Here is a 19,859-nt window from a genome sequence, read left to right as displayed (position 1 = left end):
CAAAGCAAGACAAAAATTAAATACATGTGTCAGTGTGTGTGTCTGTATTCAGGAATTTCCTAACAATATTACATGTATTCAATACAGTGGCCTATTGTAGTGTTATGTATGTGTTTCTATTCAATTGTAGTGTTCCCAAACTTTTATGTATTGTGTGTGGTATGACACCTTTAATAAGCACCTTATCCATCCTCCATAGATGACTTATTTCCTGGGCAAGTTCTGTGTATTTGCTGATTTTTCAGTGCATGTGTTTTGTACATTGTGAGTGTTTGGAATTATTATTATTTAAAATTTCATCAAGTTAATTTAATGGTATAATTTTTTGGAGAGACATCATCATCATCCCATTTAATAGAGAGTGAAAATTTATGAATTATTGTAGAATTGAAGAATAAATATTAACTTTAATTTTCATAGAAGATTTCAGGTTTTGATAGTGAATTTTATTTTTCAACATATATCATTAGTATGAAACAGTAGAATTTTACACGAGTAAACTGGAATCAAATGTCAATCATCAATCATTTTGTTTTTATTAAATTTTTATAAAATAACATTAAAATTTAAAATACTAAATGCATTATTTGAGTTATGCAAATTATAAACAACAAACTTTATATTGTGATTATATAATTAATTAAAAAATTCTTTCACTACCCAACATCACAACTGGACATGTAATTTTTATTTCTTCTTATCCTTCAAAATGCATTCAAGAAGTTTTTATTCTTTAATATATGTCTAGTTAAATAAAAATCCCACTGATCATTACTAATATGCCAAACTTTAAATGATACATTACAATAGAAAGAAAAATAAAGCTTTAAAAATAGTCTATAGAAAAAATTTGACAGTTTGATTTGAGTTACTTAATAATTTGGAGTCTATCTACAGTTTATATTTGTCACAGACAAATAAGTGCAAAACCTAAAATTCATATCAAAAATACATTCATTTACTTATTAATTGAAACTAATTCTATTAATTTAAAACATGATAAGTCAAGAAGTTATTACTAAGAATCAATTTATGGTAGCTTATTTGATGGCAGAATATAAGAATAGATTGTGACAAACATTTAGATTAGGAACAACAATTATTATTTAGCAAAACTATCAATAGTAAATGTGATCAATATGATGATTTTCACACCAAATATTGTATACTAAATGAAGAAGACACTGAGGATGGTGTTGTGTGTGTACAACGTGTTACTGTATGTGTTAGTATACAATAGTAAATGTTTTGAATAGTTTCAAATGAAAAATTATTATCCTAGTATGTAAACTGTTTGTGCCTTTATCTAATGTCTTTTTTACTTTGATTCACAACCTTAAGAGACAGATTTTTTATATCTAATTCTATATGAATGTCACATTTCTATAATTAACAACTATATTTATTTAAGTTATTTTTTAAATTTGTATCATCAAAATCCATCAAAACTTAACCATAATTTCTACTTATTTCGATCAAGTTTCAAGATTCTCAATGATATTTTGTCCCATATTTTCATTACTTTAACAAAATATTCTTATTTTTGAAATATTTAAGAATATTGAAATCTGAACACATACTAATTTTAGATACAATCTTTGGTATTTTTTGAACATTTTTTTGTTGTTATAAAACTTAGTTGTCAATTGAATGTTAATATTAATATTCTTAATCTACCATATGTTGTTATTTTGCTAAACATTTTTATGGCTCAGTAGATATGCAAACTTTGTTCATGGGTATATGAAATACACTAAAGGAAATAATTGGTGTAGTAATAATAATTTAAACTGAATGGAAAATTTTTAAAAAAATTAATAGTTTATAAATGGCTAATAACAATAAAATTTAAAATAAATATAAAAAGCCAAGAAACTTCTTTGGTCGATTCAAGGATTTTCCCAATTAAGCTAAGAAAATGTTTTATAGATTACCTTTAAGTTACAGTAATCGCCCGTCTCTTCTGGTGGTCTTGGTTTGCATTTTCCACAGCAGAAATTACAGCAACAGCAAAAACAACAACATAGATAACATCCTGTGATTATGCCACAAAATATAAAGAGAGCCTAAAAAAATAAATTATATTTATAAATATTCTTTTGAAATAAAGTTTAAAAAATATAGAAGATTACCAACCTTGCACCATCCACTTGTAAGTACAAAATAAGTATTGACATTTTCTTCTCCAAATTGTTCAGCTATGTACAATCCCAAAGATCCATAATTGTCATATATATTTCTTTTAGTTAAATCACTCAAAATGCTATGTGCTCGATTAATCTCTTTAAACTACAAAAATGTTAAAATTTTTCTCAAATATAATGCAATTCTATAATATTAGAATGAAAACTTATTTAATATTAGTTGTAAATTTAAATAAAACAATTCATATTATGTACTTACCTTCTCAGCTGCTGCAGGATCATTTGGATTTTTATCTGGATGATATTTAAGAGCTAACTAAAATGAATTATAAACATTATTATTAAATTTGTTTATGAACAGTTTGATAATATTCTATTTACTGTAATTTTCCAAATTTCTATAATATGAATGTATACAGTAAGATTATTCTATCTAAAATTATGATAAAACTTATTCCAATATATTTTTATTTTTTAAATTGCTAAAGCAAATTAACTTTTTAAGTTTTGATCAATTAGATATCTGTGTAATGTTTAACCTGTTCCAACTAAAGATTGAAAATTCAATTTGATTATGTATTATTTCAAAGATATCAACAAAATATTTCAGATAAAGTATTACTAGATTTTATAACAATTTCTATAGTAGTAATATTTTATCAATTACATTAACTTATTAAGATACTACTTTTTGAAAGTAAATCCTTTTTATATACAAACATTAATAACAATTTTTCATTAAATAATGGGAGAGAATCAATTTTAGATAAATATATTCAATAAGAACTTCAAACCTTGGAATGAACAAAGAAAGAATTTGAAATAATTCAACAATATTTTTTCTTTCTTTTTGATCATGTTGTGAGCGATAAGAAAAATAAAATAATAAAGAGTGCTGTTAAAGATTTATGAAATGAATTGAGTAATACTTTTCCTAATGTAATGATATTTAAAGGGAAAACTAATTTGTAATAAATGGCACTATTTATCTGAATTTGAAAAGAGAAAAAAAATGAGTGGAATTTACCAGTTCCAGATAAAATACGATTTTTATTGTTTAGTACTTATTTAATTTTTTTAGTAAATTTTAATGTATTGATTTTATACCAGTCGACCCCCCTATTACACTGTTGATTATTCTGTTTTATATGAATTCCATGTTGTACGAGTCACTTAGATTTTACAAATATATGAACCGTTTACAGCCAGGCACACGTATTTGTAAAATCTAAGTGACTCGTACAACATGGAATTCATATGAAATGGAATAATCAACAGTGTTATAGGGGGGTCAACTGTATTATGCAAACAGTGCACTGTATTTATACAAAAGAATTTTGTTTGGAATTGGAATTGCTACTTATGTTATGATGGTTTGATGATAATTTTGTGTTTATACTGTATGTAGGCTGATGAGGAGTCTTCGTACCTGAAATGCATACTAAAATTTGACTATGAGTGATTAAAGGCTATTTTGTAAAAAATTTAGTCTGTTTATTCCAGTCATTACCTGATATGATAAGCCCTTCAAATTATTATAGCCATACTTATCTGTCTAGTTAATTTAATCTTAATATTTTTTCTTTAAAAATGTGTATTTTGGAGCTAATAAATTTAGTTTCATGTTCATATTAGATTTTTTAAATGATAAAATAAAACAGTGTTATTCAATATTTTGTTCATATTCACAGTTTTATGTTAACTATTAGATAACATGAAAAAAATTGCTGTAATTTTCTCATGTTATCTAATAGAATAAAAACACATTGAAATTGCATTTAATAAATACTAGAATGGAACATATTTATAAACTACTCCTGATGATATCGCGGACATTCACAATAATCCACTCGTAGTGATTACAATAATTATACTTGGCTTGTTTAGATATGATGGTATAATGTACTTTTACAGAATATCAAGCAACTCTGTGTTTTCTATTTTACTAAAATAATAAATTTAAATATTTTATTGTATATTTTTGTATAAAAAAGAATATAATAATTTATATATTTTAATTAATAGCTTCATATTAGAAAACTGAAATAATAGAAAATTATTTTGAAAATTTTCAAATTTAAATAAGTGATAAAGTGTAGAATAAGGTTTGAAAATCCTATTTGTAATATAATAAATTTTTAGATTTAAAATATGTTACATTTAATAATAGAAATAAGGAAAATTAAAGAAAACTGAAAAAGCATTTGAAAATGATTTAAAATGAAAAATATTTCAGCTGTAAACTAAGTTAAATAAAATTCCCACTTCTGAATTAGTGTATAAGGTCTGTTCAAATAAAGATCAGACTTTTGACATAATGGCAAAGTATTGCACCAATCACACTTCCGCAAGTGGTACCATGTAGCCAGAAACTTTGGTAACACAATGTCCCTTGGCACATTCTAGTATTCTGGTTGGCAACAGAGCTGTCAAAGTAAACATGCAATCACCACTCTGAAATGAAGATGAAAGATGAAAGATTTTAAGGAGCAACATGCTTACATGAAATTTTGCTTTGAGATCAGCAAAACTTTTACTGAAACCTGAGCTTTGCATCAGCAGGCCTATGAGGAGGACTGTATGAGCTGTTTGCAGGGTCATGAATGGTTTAAGCATCTTAAGTTGGACAGAATATTGATTGAGGAAGATTCAAGATCAGGACAACCAATGTTGATTATTTTTTTTTTGTTATCAAAGCATAGTCCATCATAAATTTGTGCCACAAGGTTAAAATTTCTACATAGAACTCCTTGTTAAGACATTTGAGGGGAGATGTGTGCCAGAACAAGCCAGAGCTGTGGGAAAACAAGAGCTGGGTATTGCATCATGACAACATACCATGTCACACATCTCAGTTTGTCAGCCAAGTTTTGGCCACTAACAATGTGGCCATCCTTCCCTGTCCCAGTACTCTCTAGACTTGAGTACTCCCCTGTACTCTTTTCAAACTGTAGATGAGATTCAACAAATTCAAAGAGTCAACTATGTGCCATCTCACAAAATGAGTTCCAGGGAATCATTCCAACAGTGGCAAAAACAATAGAAATGGTGCATTGCAAGCAGGGGGAGTACTTTGAAGGAGACAAATATGCATAATATTGTAATCACAATAATAAGGTTTTATGACAAAAGTCCAATCTTTTTTGAACAGACCTCTTATATAAAAGATGTATTTATGAAGTTGAATGAATGAAACTACTAAATAGACAAATTATTGGTTCTACTTGGTGCATATGCTTTATATTGATGGTACAGATATTTCAAAAGAAAACAATTCATAAAGAAAAGAATCACTATTTTCTTCAAGATATGAACTGATCCAACAATATTTATACATCTAAATTCACTCAACTATTAAAAAATAAAACGACACAAATAACTGAACGCTTGAAGCAAGCACAAAAAACATTTTAAATAACATTTACAATTACAGAGACATGCTAGCCATATTGTGCATGAATTAGTCAAAATGTCCAGTGAAATTAAGAGTAATGATAATGTCATTTTCATTTAGCCTATTTGACTTGTAAAAACAAACAAACAATATTCAACATAACAAGTTTATAACAAATTTTTATTCAATTGATATTTAATACTTAAATAAGAATACAAAGAAAATCAGTCAAAAATAAAATAAAATAAGTAAATAATAATTTGTTTATAAATAAAACTTATTTCCAATTTAAAGTTTAATATTTAACTAAATTGATTAATCTTTGTATAAGCTTAATTCTTTTCTAATCAATAAATAATTATAAATAAATAAAACAATACTGAATTATGTTTTCTTGAATAATTGTTTAATATTTTGTTGAGTTTAATAATGCTTATCTTTCTTTCATTATGAAATAATTGATTTTAACTAAAAAATTCACATAAATTAATATTAAAAATATTTTGTAACAATTATTTGTTTACAGAATCATTATACAGAATTATTTATTTTTTGAATAGAAACTGAAAAGCAATTCTCTACAAAAAATATTTTTATCACAGATAATGAAATATAACAAAAAACAAACTGAACTTTTTAATAATACATATTAAGAAGCATTACAAGAAAATTTTTAAAAAAATTCAGAAGTGTAAACACAAAATTTAATTTCCTTGCAATAAATTTTTAATTCAATTTCAAAGGAATGTCTGAATAAAAACTTACCCTCCTGTATGTTTTTTTTACTTCATCTTGAGTAGCAGTTTTTGGCAGACCCAATATCAAATACAATGAATCTCCAGAAGTTCTACGAAAAAAAAATGCAAATTTTTTTATTTAATTGTGCCTTTTACAAAATGCTTAAGTCTAAATTACAGACGAATTCAACATAAAAACAATTAGATAAATTTTAATTAAAATACTACTCCCAAGTATTGTAGCACTTAAAAATAGTAATCAGAATGAACATTTAGTAAATTAAAAATTGAAGTCAAAAACATAGAACACAAATGTAATAAATTTTAAATTAAATGCATTTGTGAAATGTTTGTGTCATGTAATTAATCAAATTACTTATTCTCAACAGACTGGATAAATGTATAATTAGTTAAAATGTATGTATCAATACAATATTTTGAAAGTTATAATAATAATTTAAATGTTAATGATTTCTGTATTAACATTTAATTTGCAATAATAAATAAATATGACTGAGAATGTAATATTATAGTTGAAATATACAATTACTCAGAAACATTGAAAACAAATCGCTTTTTTCTGAAAGCTACAATTTGTTTATTAAAACAGACATTTTTGACCTACTTTAGGTCGTCTTCAGCTGTTACACAAAAAATTAGAGAATGAAATGTCTGCTAGTTAGTCAAAGAAAAATTCAAGTTTTGTGCAATAGCTAAAGATGATCTAAAGTAGATTGAAAACCATTTCTGTTTTAATAAATAGATTTTTGACTTCTAGAAAAAAAAAGCTGTCTTCTGTTTCATAAAATGGTATCAGTTTTGTCTGAGTTTTTTTAATTACTCAGAATTTAAATAAATCGATTCATAAATATTTTGTTAACTTGACTTATATACTTATAATAGAGTTTGCTATTCTCTAAGCAATTAAAATTATCAAATGTTTTTTATTTTCATATTTTACTAATGCTTTATTAAAAATATTTTAAAGTAATATAACTGTTTCTGTTTTTAAATATACATTTAAAACAATTTATATAAATACATATTTCCATATATTTTCTTAAAGATAATTTAATACTGAATACAAAAATGTCTGAATATTAATCCTTGTTTAGATCTCTAATATATTGGAATATATTGAGTCTGGGTGTATGTTAATCGATTTAAGGACTGTACAATTCTACTTAGAATAAAATGATGGTTTTAATAACAAATAAGGATCAGTGCCAACTATCAGTATGGCTTACAAGGTATAAATGTGCTACAGTTTAGTGATGACACAAGGTAGTTCTAATGACAAACATTAAATTCTAAACTTATTACTAAAATACTAAACTAATTTGCATTTAATCTACATACAATTATTTACAAGACGATAAACATGTGCTGCCACAACCTTCCTTTGTTCTTCTATTAGATGAACTTCCAAATCTCCGATTGTCGGACAACAGTTCATGACTCTCCACTAATGTACTTTCTATATGTAGCCATATTTCATATATATATATCAAACGTTTACAATATCAATATTACTTGGGTCCGTTAATGTTAAACTGTCCGTATATGCACAACACGATGCTGCTGATGATAAGTTCTTAAGGATGGAAACGGATTACAATACAGTACCTTCACTCGATGTATTTATTTCTTGGCTGACTCTTCTATCTCCTGCTACCAGACGAACTATATCGGACCGCGAAGCAAAACCAAGAAAGATCTTTCAACACACAAGACGGCCCAATTTATACTCCCCCTCATTCATGAATACTCTCTTAACACGTGATCCCGTTCTTGACAAATTAGTCCACACCAGTCAGTGTAGCAAGAAAAGTGATACAACAATCTTCCGCGGACAGTTATACAAAAAGTAGATCCCGACACGTGGTAATGGAAGATAATTTATATACACAAAATTATATTAATATCTAAGCATACATAAACAACAACACTAAAGTAGCACAGCACTACATCCTCATCAATTTTTTCATTCAATAAAAAAATGATTCATTCTATGTAGGAATGTATACTTGTTGTTTTGTTAAGTTTTACTTCAAATGGAATGAAAAGTATTAGCTTCAATGTAAGAGATGTTTGTTTATTGAACTAACAATTTGCCTAATTTGTAGAATATTTTTTGTTGTACAGCTATATTTATATCTGCCAATTGCAATCTAATCTAAATAGTTAAACAAACCCAGAAAAGACCTAAAAATAGAAAATACTATTTTAGAAGAAAGTAACGAGTTTTCTACTAATTTTAATATATTTTATCATCAAAATCATATTTAAAGAAGCTTCTTCACAATAGTCAAAGATGAAAGTTTATTGTACTTTACTTACAAAAAAAAACCAGTTTCCTGATTAATGAACTCATGGTAAAATTTTTAAACTATCAAAATAAATAACTTTTTCAAAGAAGAAGATCAAATTGACAAGAAGAAAAGTAGTAATTAAAAAAAATAATTATATCATGCTTTACATATGTGTTTTTTTCAGTTCAAACAATAGAAAAATCCAACAAAAATGTCATTCAAACTATTAATGAAATGTATTGTAACTCTTGTGAAATATTTGAATATATCAAGAAGTAATCAATATCATCCCTTAATTAAATTGTTATTAAATTTTCATTTAATGACTTTACAAATTAACATTAGATTAAGAATTGGAAAAGTTAGAATTTTTTTAATGCTAATTAGGGTCTACAGAATTAATAAAATACATTAATTGATTTCATTGCACATCGGGATAACTATAGAATTTCATTTCGTGCCTTATTATTTCAATATTAATAAGCATTTTATAACTCTTCTAGACATCATTAATTAACCATTCAATGTAATCAATAAGGTGTTATGCAAATTTAATTAGTGTCTTTTATTGAAATTAATTTCTTAATAAATTTTTATAGTTCAACTTAATTTATTGAAGTATTTACTAGTAATTATTCATATATCTGATGACATTATTTCTCATTGAATCATTTTTACAAAAAAAGAATTATATCGTGCATCATGCATGTAGCTTATAAATAATTTTAGAAGAAAAATTTAATTACAAATTAATGTTTGTTTTAGGAGATACTGTATGACAGTGGTCATTTAGATATATTAAAAATTATGGTATGTTATAAATTAATAAAAAGTTCTCTCTTATTACATGAAGGAAAAGGAAATATTTTTCAATGGTAGTTCAAGAATAAGTAACAAACAGTTTAGTTTAATTAATGTGTAATGCTATACTAAAGTAGCTTTGTAGCACCCAACACAACAATCCCTCTTACAACATTCACAATCACATTTCTGCATAAAGGGTTTAAATTAGAGATGTCACGAATATTCGGCTACAATTTGGTATTCGGCCACTTTTTTTTAATATTCGGTATTCGGCTGAATGTTGCATACTATTCTGCCAAATACAAAAAAAAAATAAAAAAGCGCACATATTACTCAAAAACATATTTATTTTAATCACAAATTATTACATTTAATACTTAAAATCTATTAGTGGTAAGTTGTGATGAATGAAAACAATTTTTTCAGCATTTGTTGATAGCAAATGATTGCACTTTTCCTCATAAACTATACCTGTTTCTGAAAATAGTCTCTCACTATATACACTAGTGCCGGGAGACGATAGATAAATCTTAGTGAATTCTGTCAGGCTTGGATACTGTTTTGCATTTGCTGACCACCACTTGTAAAGGTTGACGTCCAATGTAAGCAAACAGTTTTCATATAAAGTGATACAAACAGTGATATTTTTTAGTAATAAGGACTATTAGTAACACAATTTGATGTAACAATGAATAAATAATGCATGTCGTGGCACGATTACTTGCAAATAAAACAAATGCGCCAGCGGTGTCGCTACCACACCCACCGCAATGAGACAGGTCAACCTGTCACCCATGAAATACACACATATTTACACCATCCAAAGAATAACGTGTCCAGCCCATCGGATTAATACCATCGAGAAAATACAAGTTGACTGATGAGGGGCTTTATTCCAGAAATGTGCTGTTGTCACATATCAACTAAAAATGATGGAAATAAAGCCAAGTGTTTATTTATAACTCAAATGCGAGTTCGAAATCCAATTTTCTTTTTCATATTTTTATATGAAGATTTTAACATAATACTGAAACAAGAATTTTTTAAAAGTCCTATCTACTTTAAAAAGAAAAATCCAACTCCTTATAAAAATCACAATTTTAAAGAAAATCTATTTTTTGTTAATATGTTCTTTATATTGTATAAAGTATTTATTAAAAAAATTATTTTTTTCATTATTTCAATATTTAGTGACAACCTCAAAGTTCAATTATTGAAAAGTAGCAGCTTATACAACCCTGACAAAAAAACCTCAGACAGCATGTTATTTTAATCAATCTGTAGCTCATCCTTCAATAATATCAAACAAAAATTTTGTACACTTATAATTATTACATATTAGTAAATTATTATTATAATTAAAGATTTTACATAACTTTTTTTTATATATTATTAATATGATTTACTACGTCATCATGAGAATTCTTACACTATTCGGCACATGGCGAACAAGATGGCCACGTGGTTGTTGGGAATATATTATTAATATGCAAATTTTTATATGAGCAATTGAAAAAAGTATGTGCAACAAAAAAAAAAAACTCAAACAGCGCCATTTCTGACAAATAATGTCTCAGACAGTACATTAATATTTAATCTTTGGCTTGTATAACAGTGTTTATACAATCATTCAGTGTATCAACAAGAGCCAAGTATTCATTTTGAGTAATTTTATTCCAAATTTGCTTGATTATTTGCTTTAAACCATTCACACTTCCTTGACATCATTTTCTTAATGCTTTTTTAATTGTACACCACATATTTACTATAAGGGAAAGGTTGGGACTACTCAATTGCCATTTTAATATGTTAATATTTTGTTGGGCCAGCCAAGCCTTGTTGGTTTTAGCAGTATGGCAACTTGCACCACACTTCTAACCAACAAGTTGCTGGAAAATAAAATGTCTGTGATATTGTAATTTTTCTAATGATGGTAATAGGTTTTCTTCTAGGATTTCTTGATATTTTGCTGCATTTACTGATCCCTCGATAAAATGCAAATTTCCCACACCTTGGACTGACATGCAACCACACATCATAGCATTTGCTGAGAATTTTAGTGTGCTGTAGACAGTCATGATGGAATGCCTCTGCTTTCTAATGACTTTTTTATATTGCCTCAAATGCAACTTCAAACTTTGCTTCATCACTAAAAACAATCTGCTTCCACTGTTGTTGTGTCCAGCATTGGTGCTCTTTGTCCTACTTCAATTGGTTTTTTTTTTGTGAGAAGTGGTTTTGCCTTCGTCTAAGAAATGTCACCTATCACAACTGTTAAGTAAAAAATATTATTTTCTTACCTGGTAGAAGCTGTAGCCAAGTTTGTAAAGATGGATACAACAAGTAGTTTCTTTTGTAACTTCCTTTCCAGTAACTTTATTCCATTCATTCACTAATTCACTGAGTGATACCCTCAATTTTTTAAAATTATTTTATGAAGGTGTCATCAGTCTTTGTTATGGTTGTTGACATTCCGGTTGATTTTTCTGGATGAATTTTACCAGTTTCTTGATATTTTGAAACATACCCCCATACTGTGGAATTGCCAATTTTTAATTCCTTTGCAATTTTTCTTAAGGATTTGTCCTGTCTATGGAGTATATTACTTCATGTATGGTACATCAACACTTGCAGCCTTACAAGATGCCATTTTCATTAAACAAATACACCTCAATAATGTTTATAAGAAAAATATGCAAATATCACATGTCAGCTCATTTACCCATTTAGGAACAAATCATTTAATATATTGTCCAAGGTATCATTTGTCAGAAATGGCTCTGTCCAAGGTTTTTTCTGTCGCACATGCTTTTTTCATGTATTATCAATATGAAAAATTTTTATGTAAAATCTTTAGTTATAATAAAAGTTTACTAATAAAAAATAATTATATGTGTATAGAATTTTTCTGTTTGATATTATTAAAGGATAAGTTAGAGATCGATTAAAATAACATGCTGTCTGAGGTTTTTTTTTGGGTCAGAGTTGTATTATGCATTTAAGAAGCTTCTCTATTATAAATACACTAAGTTAAAAATATTAAAAACTAAAAATGCTTTATTCAAAAAACCTTTGTAATTTTATTACATAATCTTATATTGCAATATTTGTGTTTAATTTCCATCATTTTGTAGGTTAATCATTTACACTTGTAAAACACTTGTTTTGAAATATTAGTTAACACTGAAGCAATTGATGTAAGTGGGTATGCAGTTTTAATTGTCAAGTCATTTTCACGTGGTTCCTACTGATATTTCCTTTTGCTTCTGTTTACAAAAATGTTGGATGAGTTAAAATCCTTTTGGATTTGTGATTACAAAACATTGTGATGTTCATAAATGAGATGTACTGGATCCCATGAATGGAATAGTACAATAAAATAAACTTTGATACAAATTTTTAACACAACACACTTTATTTTTCTCAACAAACCAGTTCTTTTGTTTATTTAGATCCCAACTTTTTGTCAACCTTAAATTATTTCAGGTACGCAGGCATTGAACATTTCTTTATCCAATCATCAAAATTCTCTTAACGCACAACAAATAAACGCAGGACAATCTAACTAACTATAACTTACGACTAACTTACAACTACCTTACAAACTACTTATAACTAAAGGAAATAGAAAAGTTGGGAATTAAGAATGAAGAACCAGGTGATTAAAAACAAAAAAAAAAAAAAGGTTGCAGTCTCTCGTTGTTCTATTCTTTTTATGAATTTTCTTTACTCTATTTTCACCTTCAAGAGCTCTGCCTTCTCTGTGCCTTTCTCTTCAGGATCCGTCCCCAGACTGACTTCTCCCCAGCCGTTTTGCCTACGGGCTTCACACCCTCTTTTGTTTTCATATATTCCAGGAATTAGTAGTCTTACCCCCAATAGAGAAGGGTTAAGAATGTTCTAGGAAGAATTTTTGAACAAAGAGATAGGAAGGAACTTAAAACTAATTCAAATTAAAATATACAAAAATATACAACAAACATGGCTGATGGCCACAACATATCTTTTAGGAAGTATGCTGTTAGTATTTCATTTTTGATAAACCATGCTATAAATGATAAATATTGAAGATAAACTGACAAAATTTATTATGTTCTCAAAGAAAACAAAAATTACAGTTCACAACTCTTGGTATTGTAATCAAAGTGACAGTTTTTAAATGATACAATAGCGCACTATTATTTACCATTACATAGTCAGAAATAATGCAAAAATTTTTTAAAAACATTAAAATTTCTGCTCCTAACACAATGAAGTGCTATAAATTAAGACATTTGGCGGGTTTCCTCATCTTTATTTAGTTGATGAGGAAACCTGCCAAGTGTCTTAATTTATAGCACTTCATTGTGTTAGGAGCAGAAACAAATTGCAAAGCACAGTTTCATATCATTAAAAGAAAACATTAAAATTCACAAAAAGTAATTTAACATTATAACTTTTAGCTTGTTTTTGATAACTGTTAGCATGTTTGGAATTAATAGTATTTTTATATTTTCTTCTGTTTTCCATGCAGTGGTTTTAGGAATGTTCATAGATGTAATTTAAATTTTTAAATCCTCACTTAGTAGTGAAAGAATGGAAATATTTTCATCTGTTTTTTTTTATTTAACACATTGCAAATTTAAATAACTCAGCTGAATTATAGCAATAATATTCTAAATTAAAACAAGTAATTATTTATTGTGACATCGTCACAATGCTGGACTACAATTTTTAATCATATTTTTAATTTATTTAATTTATTTAATTTAAATTAAATAAATTAAAAATATATACTATGAGGTAGAGAGCATACTATATGTATGCTCTCTACCTCAAATTAGTAGTGTCTTGCCCCTATACCTCATACTTTTCCTTTAACAATAGAGTCATGCTAGTCATTAACACCTTTCAGGGAAAATTTTTTGAATTAAAGTAACGACTTCTGGTTTGTGTCAGAAGTTCATATATAGTTAATCAGGGCCTCCATCCTCTAATCTTTCCATATCTGATCTCATCTTTCATCTATCTAACTCCATTCTCGAGATTAAAGAAAAACAGACAGAAAGACAGACAACAGTAGAAATTTATAGGTCTACAATTTTTTCAAATTACAGCCTAAAGAAACCAATCAACATTGACATAAAATAGAACTTAAAAATATACAAAATAATTATCAAGAAATTAGTAAAAAAATTTTAAATTTATTGCTAAACATTGATAATAACCTACAATTAATAACAGAATTAGTAAGCACAAATATAAAACAAAACTCATGATGACAGAAGTTATTAAGAGATATAAATTACAAAATATTTTTTTCAATATCTTTATATAAAATTTTCATCTTCAAAACAATAATGAAGGGAAAAAAAATAATAGTCATAAAAATACAAATAACTAAGTATGAATAAATACAAAAATATCTGAATTATAAAAAGAAGTGAACAAAACTTAGCATAACAAATTACAAAAAACTTCTAAATATAGATTTCAATATTTTGATAACTATATAAAAGGTTGATTATAAAGTTTTTTGAAAAAACTGAATAATTTTCTAAATAGCAAATTACTAATAGTCTAGAATTGAAGCAAGACTAGCAATATGACTTCTTTCCAACAACAAAAGGAACTAAATAAATAGAATATATAGCAAAATCTATTAGAATAAAGTCAACATTATATATATCATTATACACACACACGTTTGTAAATTTAAGAAGTATTTGGTTTTTAATTATGCATTGTGAATAATTATTATTATGATAATATAATTTGTTAAAAATAGATTTACATCATCTAATAATACAGAGGATGGACATACAATAAAAAATTAAGATGTAAACATGACATAAAGAGAATGAGGTTGCGATGAATATACGATATTTCTCTTTTTTCCAGCCAGCATTAGCTACAGTTCATGTGTAAAAAAGTAACAGTAGACTAACAGTAAGTTTACACAATGAATGTGAAAGTATATATATATATTGCATATGGATACTATAGAACTATGCCTTGCCCAAATATTTTAGGGGGCTAAGCCCCTAAAATAATCTATAATATAAAATAATATAGATAAATATATACTACAATGAAAATAATTTGGAGTCTAGATGGTAACTAAAATATATTCGTTCAACTTGAAAAATTAATACTTTGAATCTAGAATCTTTTGACTACTATTTCTTGTTTGGATATATGTGTATTATTTATTAGTTTAATAATTAATTGTAATATTTTAAGTTCGTCTAAGACAGTAACAATACCTAGCTCAAATCTTGTTTTATGTTTTTTTTTTATGAATCAATTATTAGATTTTTTAATACTATTTATGCAAATGTGCAATATAAGATGTATGTAATTAATTATAGAATATACTATAATACTATTGGGTTGTTTGGAAAGTAAGTTCGTTTTTTTTACCACTAGACGGATTAGTCGTATTTTTCCCACCATTTTCATTCTAAACCATATTATCATTATATATTTTGACAGCTAGCATTTCATGGCTTATTTGTAAAAAATTTTGTTTGATTTCGTGCAATTGTTTATTTTTTGTGTCCCATCAAATATGGAAGATCGAAAGCAGCATCTTCGGCATATTTTACTTTTTTATTACCAAAAAAATAAAAATGCTGTTCAAGCGAGAAAAAAATCGTGTGACATGTATGGTGAAGATGTGTTGACAGAACGACAGTGCCAAAACTAGTTTACAAAATTTCGTTCTCGCAATTTCAGTATTGAAGATGCATCACGTTATGGATGGCCAATTGAAGTCAATGAAAACAAAATAAAAGTACCAATTGAAGCAAACTGCGGAATAACAACATGTGAAATCACTAAGAGATTAAATTTGTCAAATTGAACCGTTTATGAGTACTTGAAACAAATTGGTTTCGTTTCAAAGCTCAATATATGAATTCCACGAGTTCTTAAAGAGAAATGCTCTATTTGGTGGGATATTAAGGAAATTTTTTTTGGAGCTTTTACCAGACAATTTAACAATTGATTCGAAAGTGTACTGCCATCGAGTAAACAAATTGAGTAATATCATCAAACAGAAAAGGCGGCCAGAATTGATCAACAAAACAGGTGTAGTGTTTTACCACGATAATGTCAAATTTCACACAAGTTTGGTAACTCGTCAGAAACTGTTATAACTTAGATGGGACGTGCTATCACACCAACCATATTCGCCAGATCGAGCACACTCAGATTATTACTTGTTCCGGTCTATACAAATATCTTTTTAACTGTAAGACATTTACTTGAAATGACAATGTCAAAAATCACTTGGATCAGTTTTTTGTAAGCAACAATCAAAACTTTTATGAATGTGAAATCGTGCTACTACCAGAAACGATGACAACAGGTATTTGACTAAAATGGTCAACATATAATTCAATAAAATATTTATTTATCATAAGAATATTGCGTTTTTTTTTCCACGGAAAAAAATGAACTTACTTTCCGAACAACCCAAAATAATCACACACCAATAATAAAAATACAAATTCCATACTTCTGGATAATGCATAAATCAATCATGTTATGAAAGAACTAATAGTAATAAAAGTTAAATGAGTATCCATTAACAACAGAGGATTCTGTAATAAAAAGTATAGTAAGAAAAAGATACAGTATTTATATCTAATCAAACTATAGCAATCTAATATTTATACATTCGATTATTGTTTTTTCTAATAAATAAATAGTTCATTTGACAGAGCTAAGAAAAATACAACAAATTGTTAGAACTCATCTGATAAATTCAGTATTAAATCTGAAAGAAAAATAAACCCTCTTTATATGTACATATAAAAGAAGAAATTAAAAGACAAGTACAAGATTTTAGTTTGCTTTCTTTCTATCAATCTAAACTCTTCAAACTTCTGCAAAATCTACTTTGTTCTCTTGGTTTTAACTTTAAGCATTAATTTAAACAACATCTATAAAACCTAGAATGTTTACCATTATTCACTTCAATCTTAAGGCGAACAATATCAGTTAGATCTAAGTAATTCAACTGGAAAGTATCAAACTGCCATACATTATACACAAAATAAACCTAAATATAAAGAAATAGTTAGATATATTAATCTTATCAACTCGTAAATAAATAAATATTGGAAAATGCACAATACATTTAAATAATAATTTGTTAAAAATTGTTTTTTTTTAACAAAGCTTTTAAATTTTGGTCTAGAATTTAAATAAATCACACACATTCTTCAAAGTAGTTTGTCTTCAAATATTAAATAATTAAATTTCAGATAATTAACAAAACTTTTCTTTTATTAGCTATTTTATCATATAAAGCCTTTGGATGTTTAGAATGCTCAAGGTTTTAGAATGCATCTTTGATATTTTTTTCCAATTCTGTAGTATCTGATGATGGGATGTGTAGCCCTAAAAAATGTTTACTCTAAAAGAAAATTTGAATTCCTTCAATGATTCTAGTGTTCCACTTTTACTTCTAATGAAATTGTGCAACCTGCTTATTTGTTTCCCAACTTTACTTCCATAGACTCAATACATTCTATGTTTCTATCAGTCAAAGTAATTTTGATATCACATTTCACTAACTTAAAATTTAAGATGCAGACTATTTCATGTTTAATTTGTGCACTTTCTTTGTTTGTAAGGGAATGGACATTATTATTACAAAAGTTGAAGACTGGTATTATATAGAATTAAAGACTATGGAGGAAAGCAAAACAAAATTCAGAAATTGTAAAAGAATTTAACATTTCATTGAATAGTTTTGCTACATACCTGAAAAATGAAGATTTTGGAAAGCTTCAACAAAACAGAAGCAGACAGAACAGAGAAGTAAATGTAAATGTGAGTATCCAGATTCTGAAAAGGTGTATGCTGAACCAGTTCGAATAATGTAGTGATAGAATATTCCTGTCAATGGAAAACTTCCTAAAAAAAATTGAACAAGTCAAACAACAGTTGAGACACATCGGATTCAAAGCAAGCAGTAAAAGGCTGGAAGATAAATTTAAGAGGAGGAATGGAATAGTTTCCAATAAAATCTGTGGTGAAAGTATAGAAGTGCAAGAGAAGGGTTAAGTAAAGTAATTGAAAAATTTACTAGAAATTGTACAGAATTATAGCCAAACAATGCTTTCAATGTAGACAAAACAGGCTTCTTTTTTTTAAAATGTCTACCAGAAAAATAATGATGTTCAAAAATGACTTGTCACAGGAAAAAAAATATTTCATTCTTCTTATGAGAGTAAGCATGACATATGACAAGTAATGAAAAATTGCCATCATTATTAATTGGAAAATCTTTAAGCCCTCAATGTTTCTGCAACGTCAAGATTATACTTATACAATAAGTAGCACAAAACAATATGCAACACAAAAGAAAGCATCAATGATGCCAGGGCTTTCTTCTATCTGAAAAAAGTTAAGACAGCTGTGTGATTACAAAGAATAAGTTTTTTGACTTTAGAAAATGAACTCGTCCGCTAGTACTTTCAGTAGTATATAACTACCGTCTTCAGGCGATCTATCAAATACAACAGGTTAAGATTTTTGAACTCTAATCCGAGTTTCACAAATTTTGAATTTTCGAAGTTATCGAACAATATTTCCAACGGTTTAACTGATTTTTCGTTTTCAAATGTTATTTAAAAATCCTTTTGTGCATCAGTGCGTGGAAGGAAAACAGTTTTAAATAAGCATGTTTTAGAAAGAATAAGGCCATAAAACAGCCCAGAACATGCATAAAGTATAAGATATGTCGAAAAGACATCTGAGTAGCAAAGACTTCAACATCGTGGATTGAGTTGTTTAAAAGCTGTTATAAAAAGAATAAGTTTTGTTTATGGAATACACAACTGCCATGCACACTTGATGATTTCCACTCTAAAAGCTATAACAGTTCAATTTTTATCATTAAATATAACTTCTCAATTATAAACTTTAAAGTTTTGAATGCTTTCCTGATCTAAATTACAATACAAAAAGTTTATTGTATGAAAGATGTTGCTACAGTAAAATTAATAATAAGTTTAACATGGCCAACGGTTATTTATGTTTAATAATAATATAATAAATATAAGTACAACTACAAAGGAAGGTCGTCTCTGTGAGTTTTGTGATTTTTACAAACTGCTGGTGGTGCGAACAATGGAAGGAAATGACTGAAGCAAAGGTTTCATCTTTGTTAAAAGTTGTACTTATATTTATTGTATTATTATTAAATGTTGCTACAGTATTGGAGATGGCTCATATAAGTTTGGAGTAAACCCATTAGATGCAATGCAATTGATTAACATGCTTGAAATGAAGTTTCACAAAGTGCTATTGCAAATTACTTTATAAAATCGGGTTTCTGTCAACTCTGAGCATAAACACATGCACTATAATATAAATATACAAGCAAGAGATTGTTTTTAATGTATCATGGCCTACTCTGAACTATAGTTTCCACTGAAATGTGTAATTAATAATTAAAATATAACTTTACTAC

At 27.2% G+C, this 19,859-nt stretch overlaps 1 protein-coding gene across 2 annotated transcripts in view; it reads right to left on the bottom strand.

Annotated features, from left to right (window-relative positions):
• The window catches only part of LOC111618702 (dnaJ homolog subfamily C member 5-like), a 32,121-nt gene that overhangs the window by 1,315 nt on the left and 10,947 nt on the right, over positions 1-19,859 (bottom strand). For both annotated transcript variants that reach the window (XM_023360274.1, XM_023360275.1), the window contains exons 2-5: positions 6,304-6,385; positions 2,404-2,460; positions 2,137-2,289; positions 1,935-2,066 (exon numbers count right to left, since the gene is read on the bottom strand). In XM_023360274.1, the coding sequence (XP_023216042.1) occupies positions 1,935-2,066; positions 2,137-2,289; positions 2,404-2,460; positions 6,304-6,385 (424 nt within the window). The remainder of the gene's footprint in view (positions 1-1,934; positions 2,067-2,136; positions 2,290-2,403; positions 2,461-6,303; positions 6,386-19,859) is intronic.

Source organism: Centruroides sculpturatus, unplaced genomic scaffold (assembly GCF_000671375.1).
Source record: "Centruroides sculpturatus isolate CEXI.00-Female unplaced genomic scaffold, Cexi_2.0 scaffold193, whole genome shotgun sequence".
Classification (NCBI taxonomy): Eukaryota; Metazoa; Arthropoda; class Arachnida; order Scorpiones; family Buthidae; genus Centruroides; species Centruroides sculpturatus.
The sequence above is the reverse complement of the archived record's forward strand: the minus strand, read 5'-3'. Positions and strand labels throughout refer to the sequence as shown.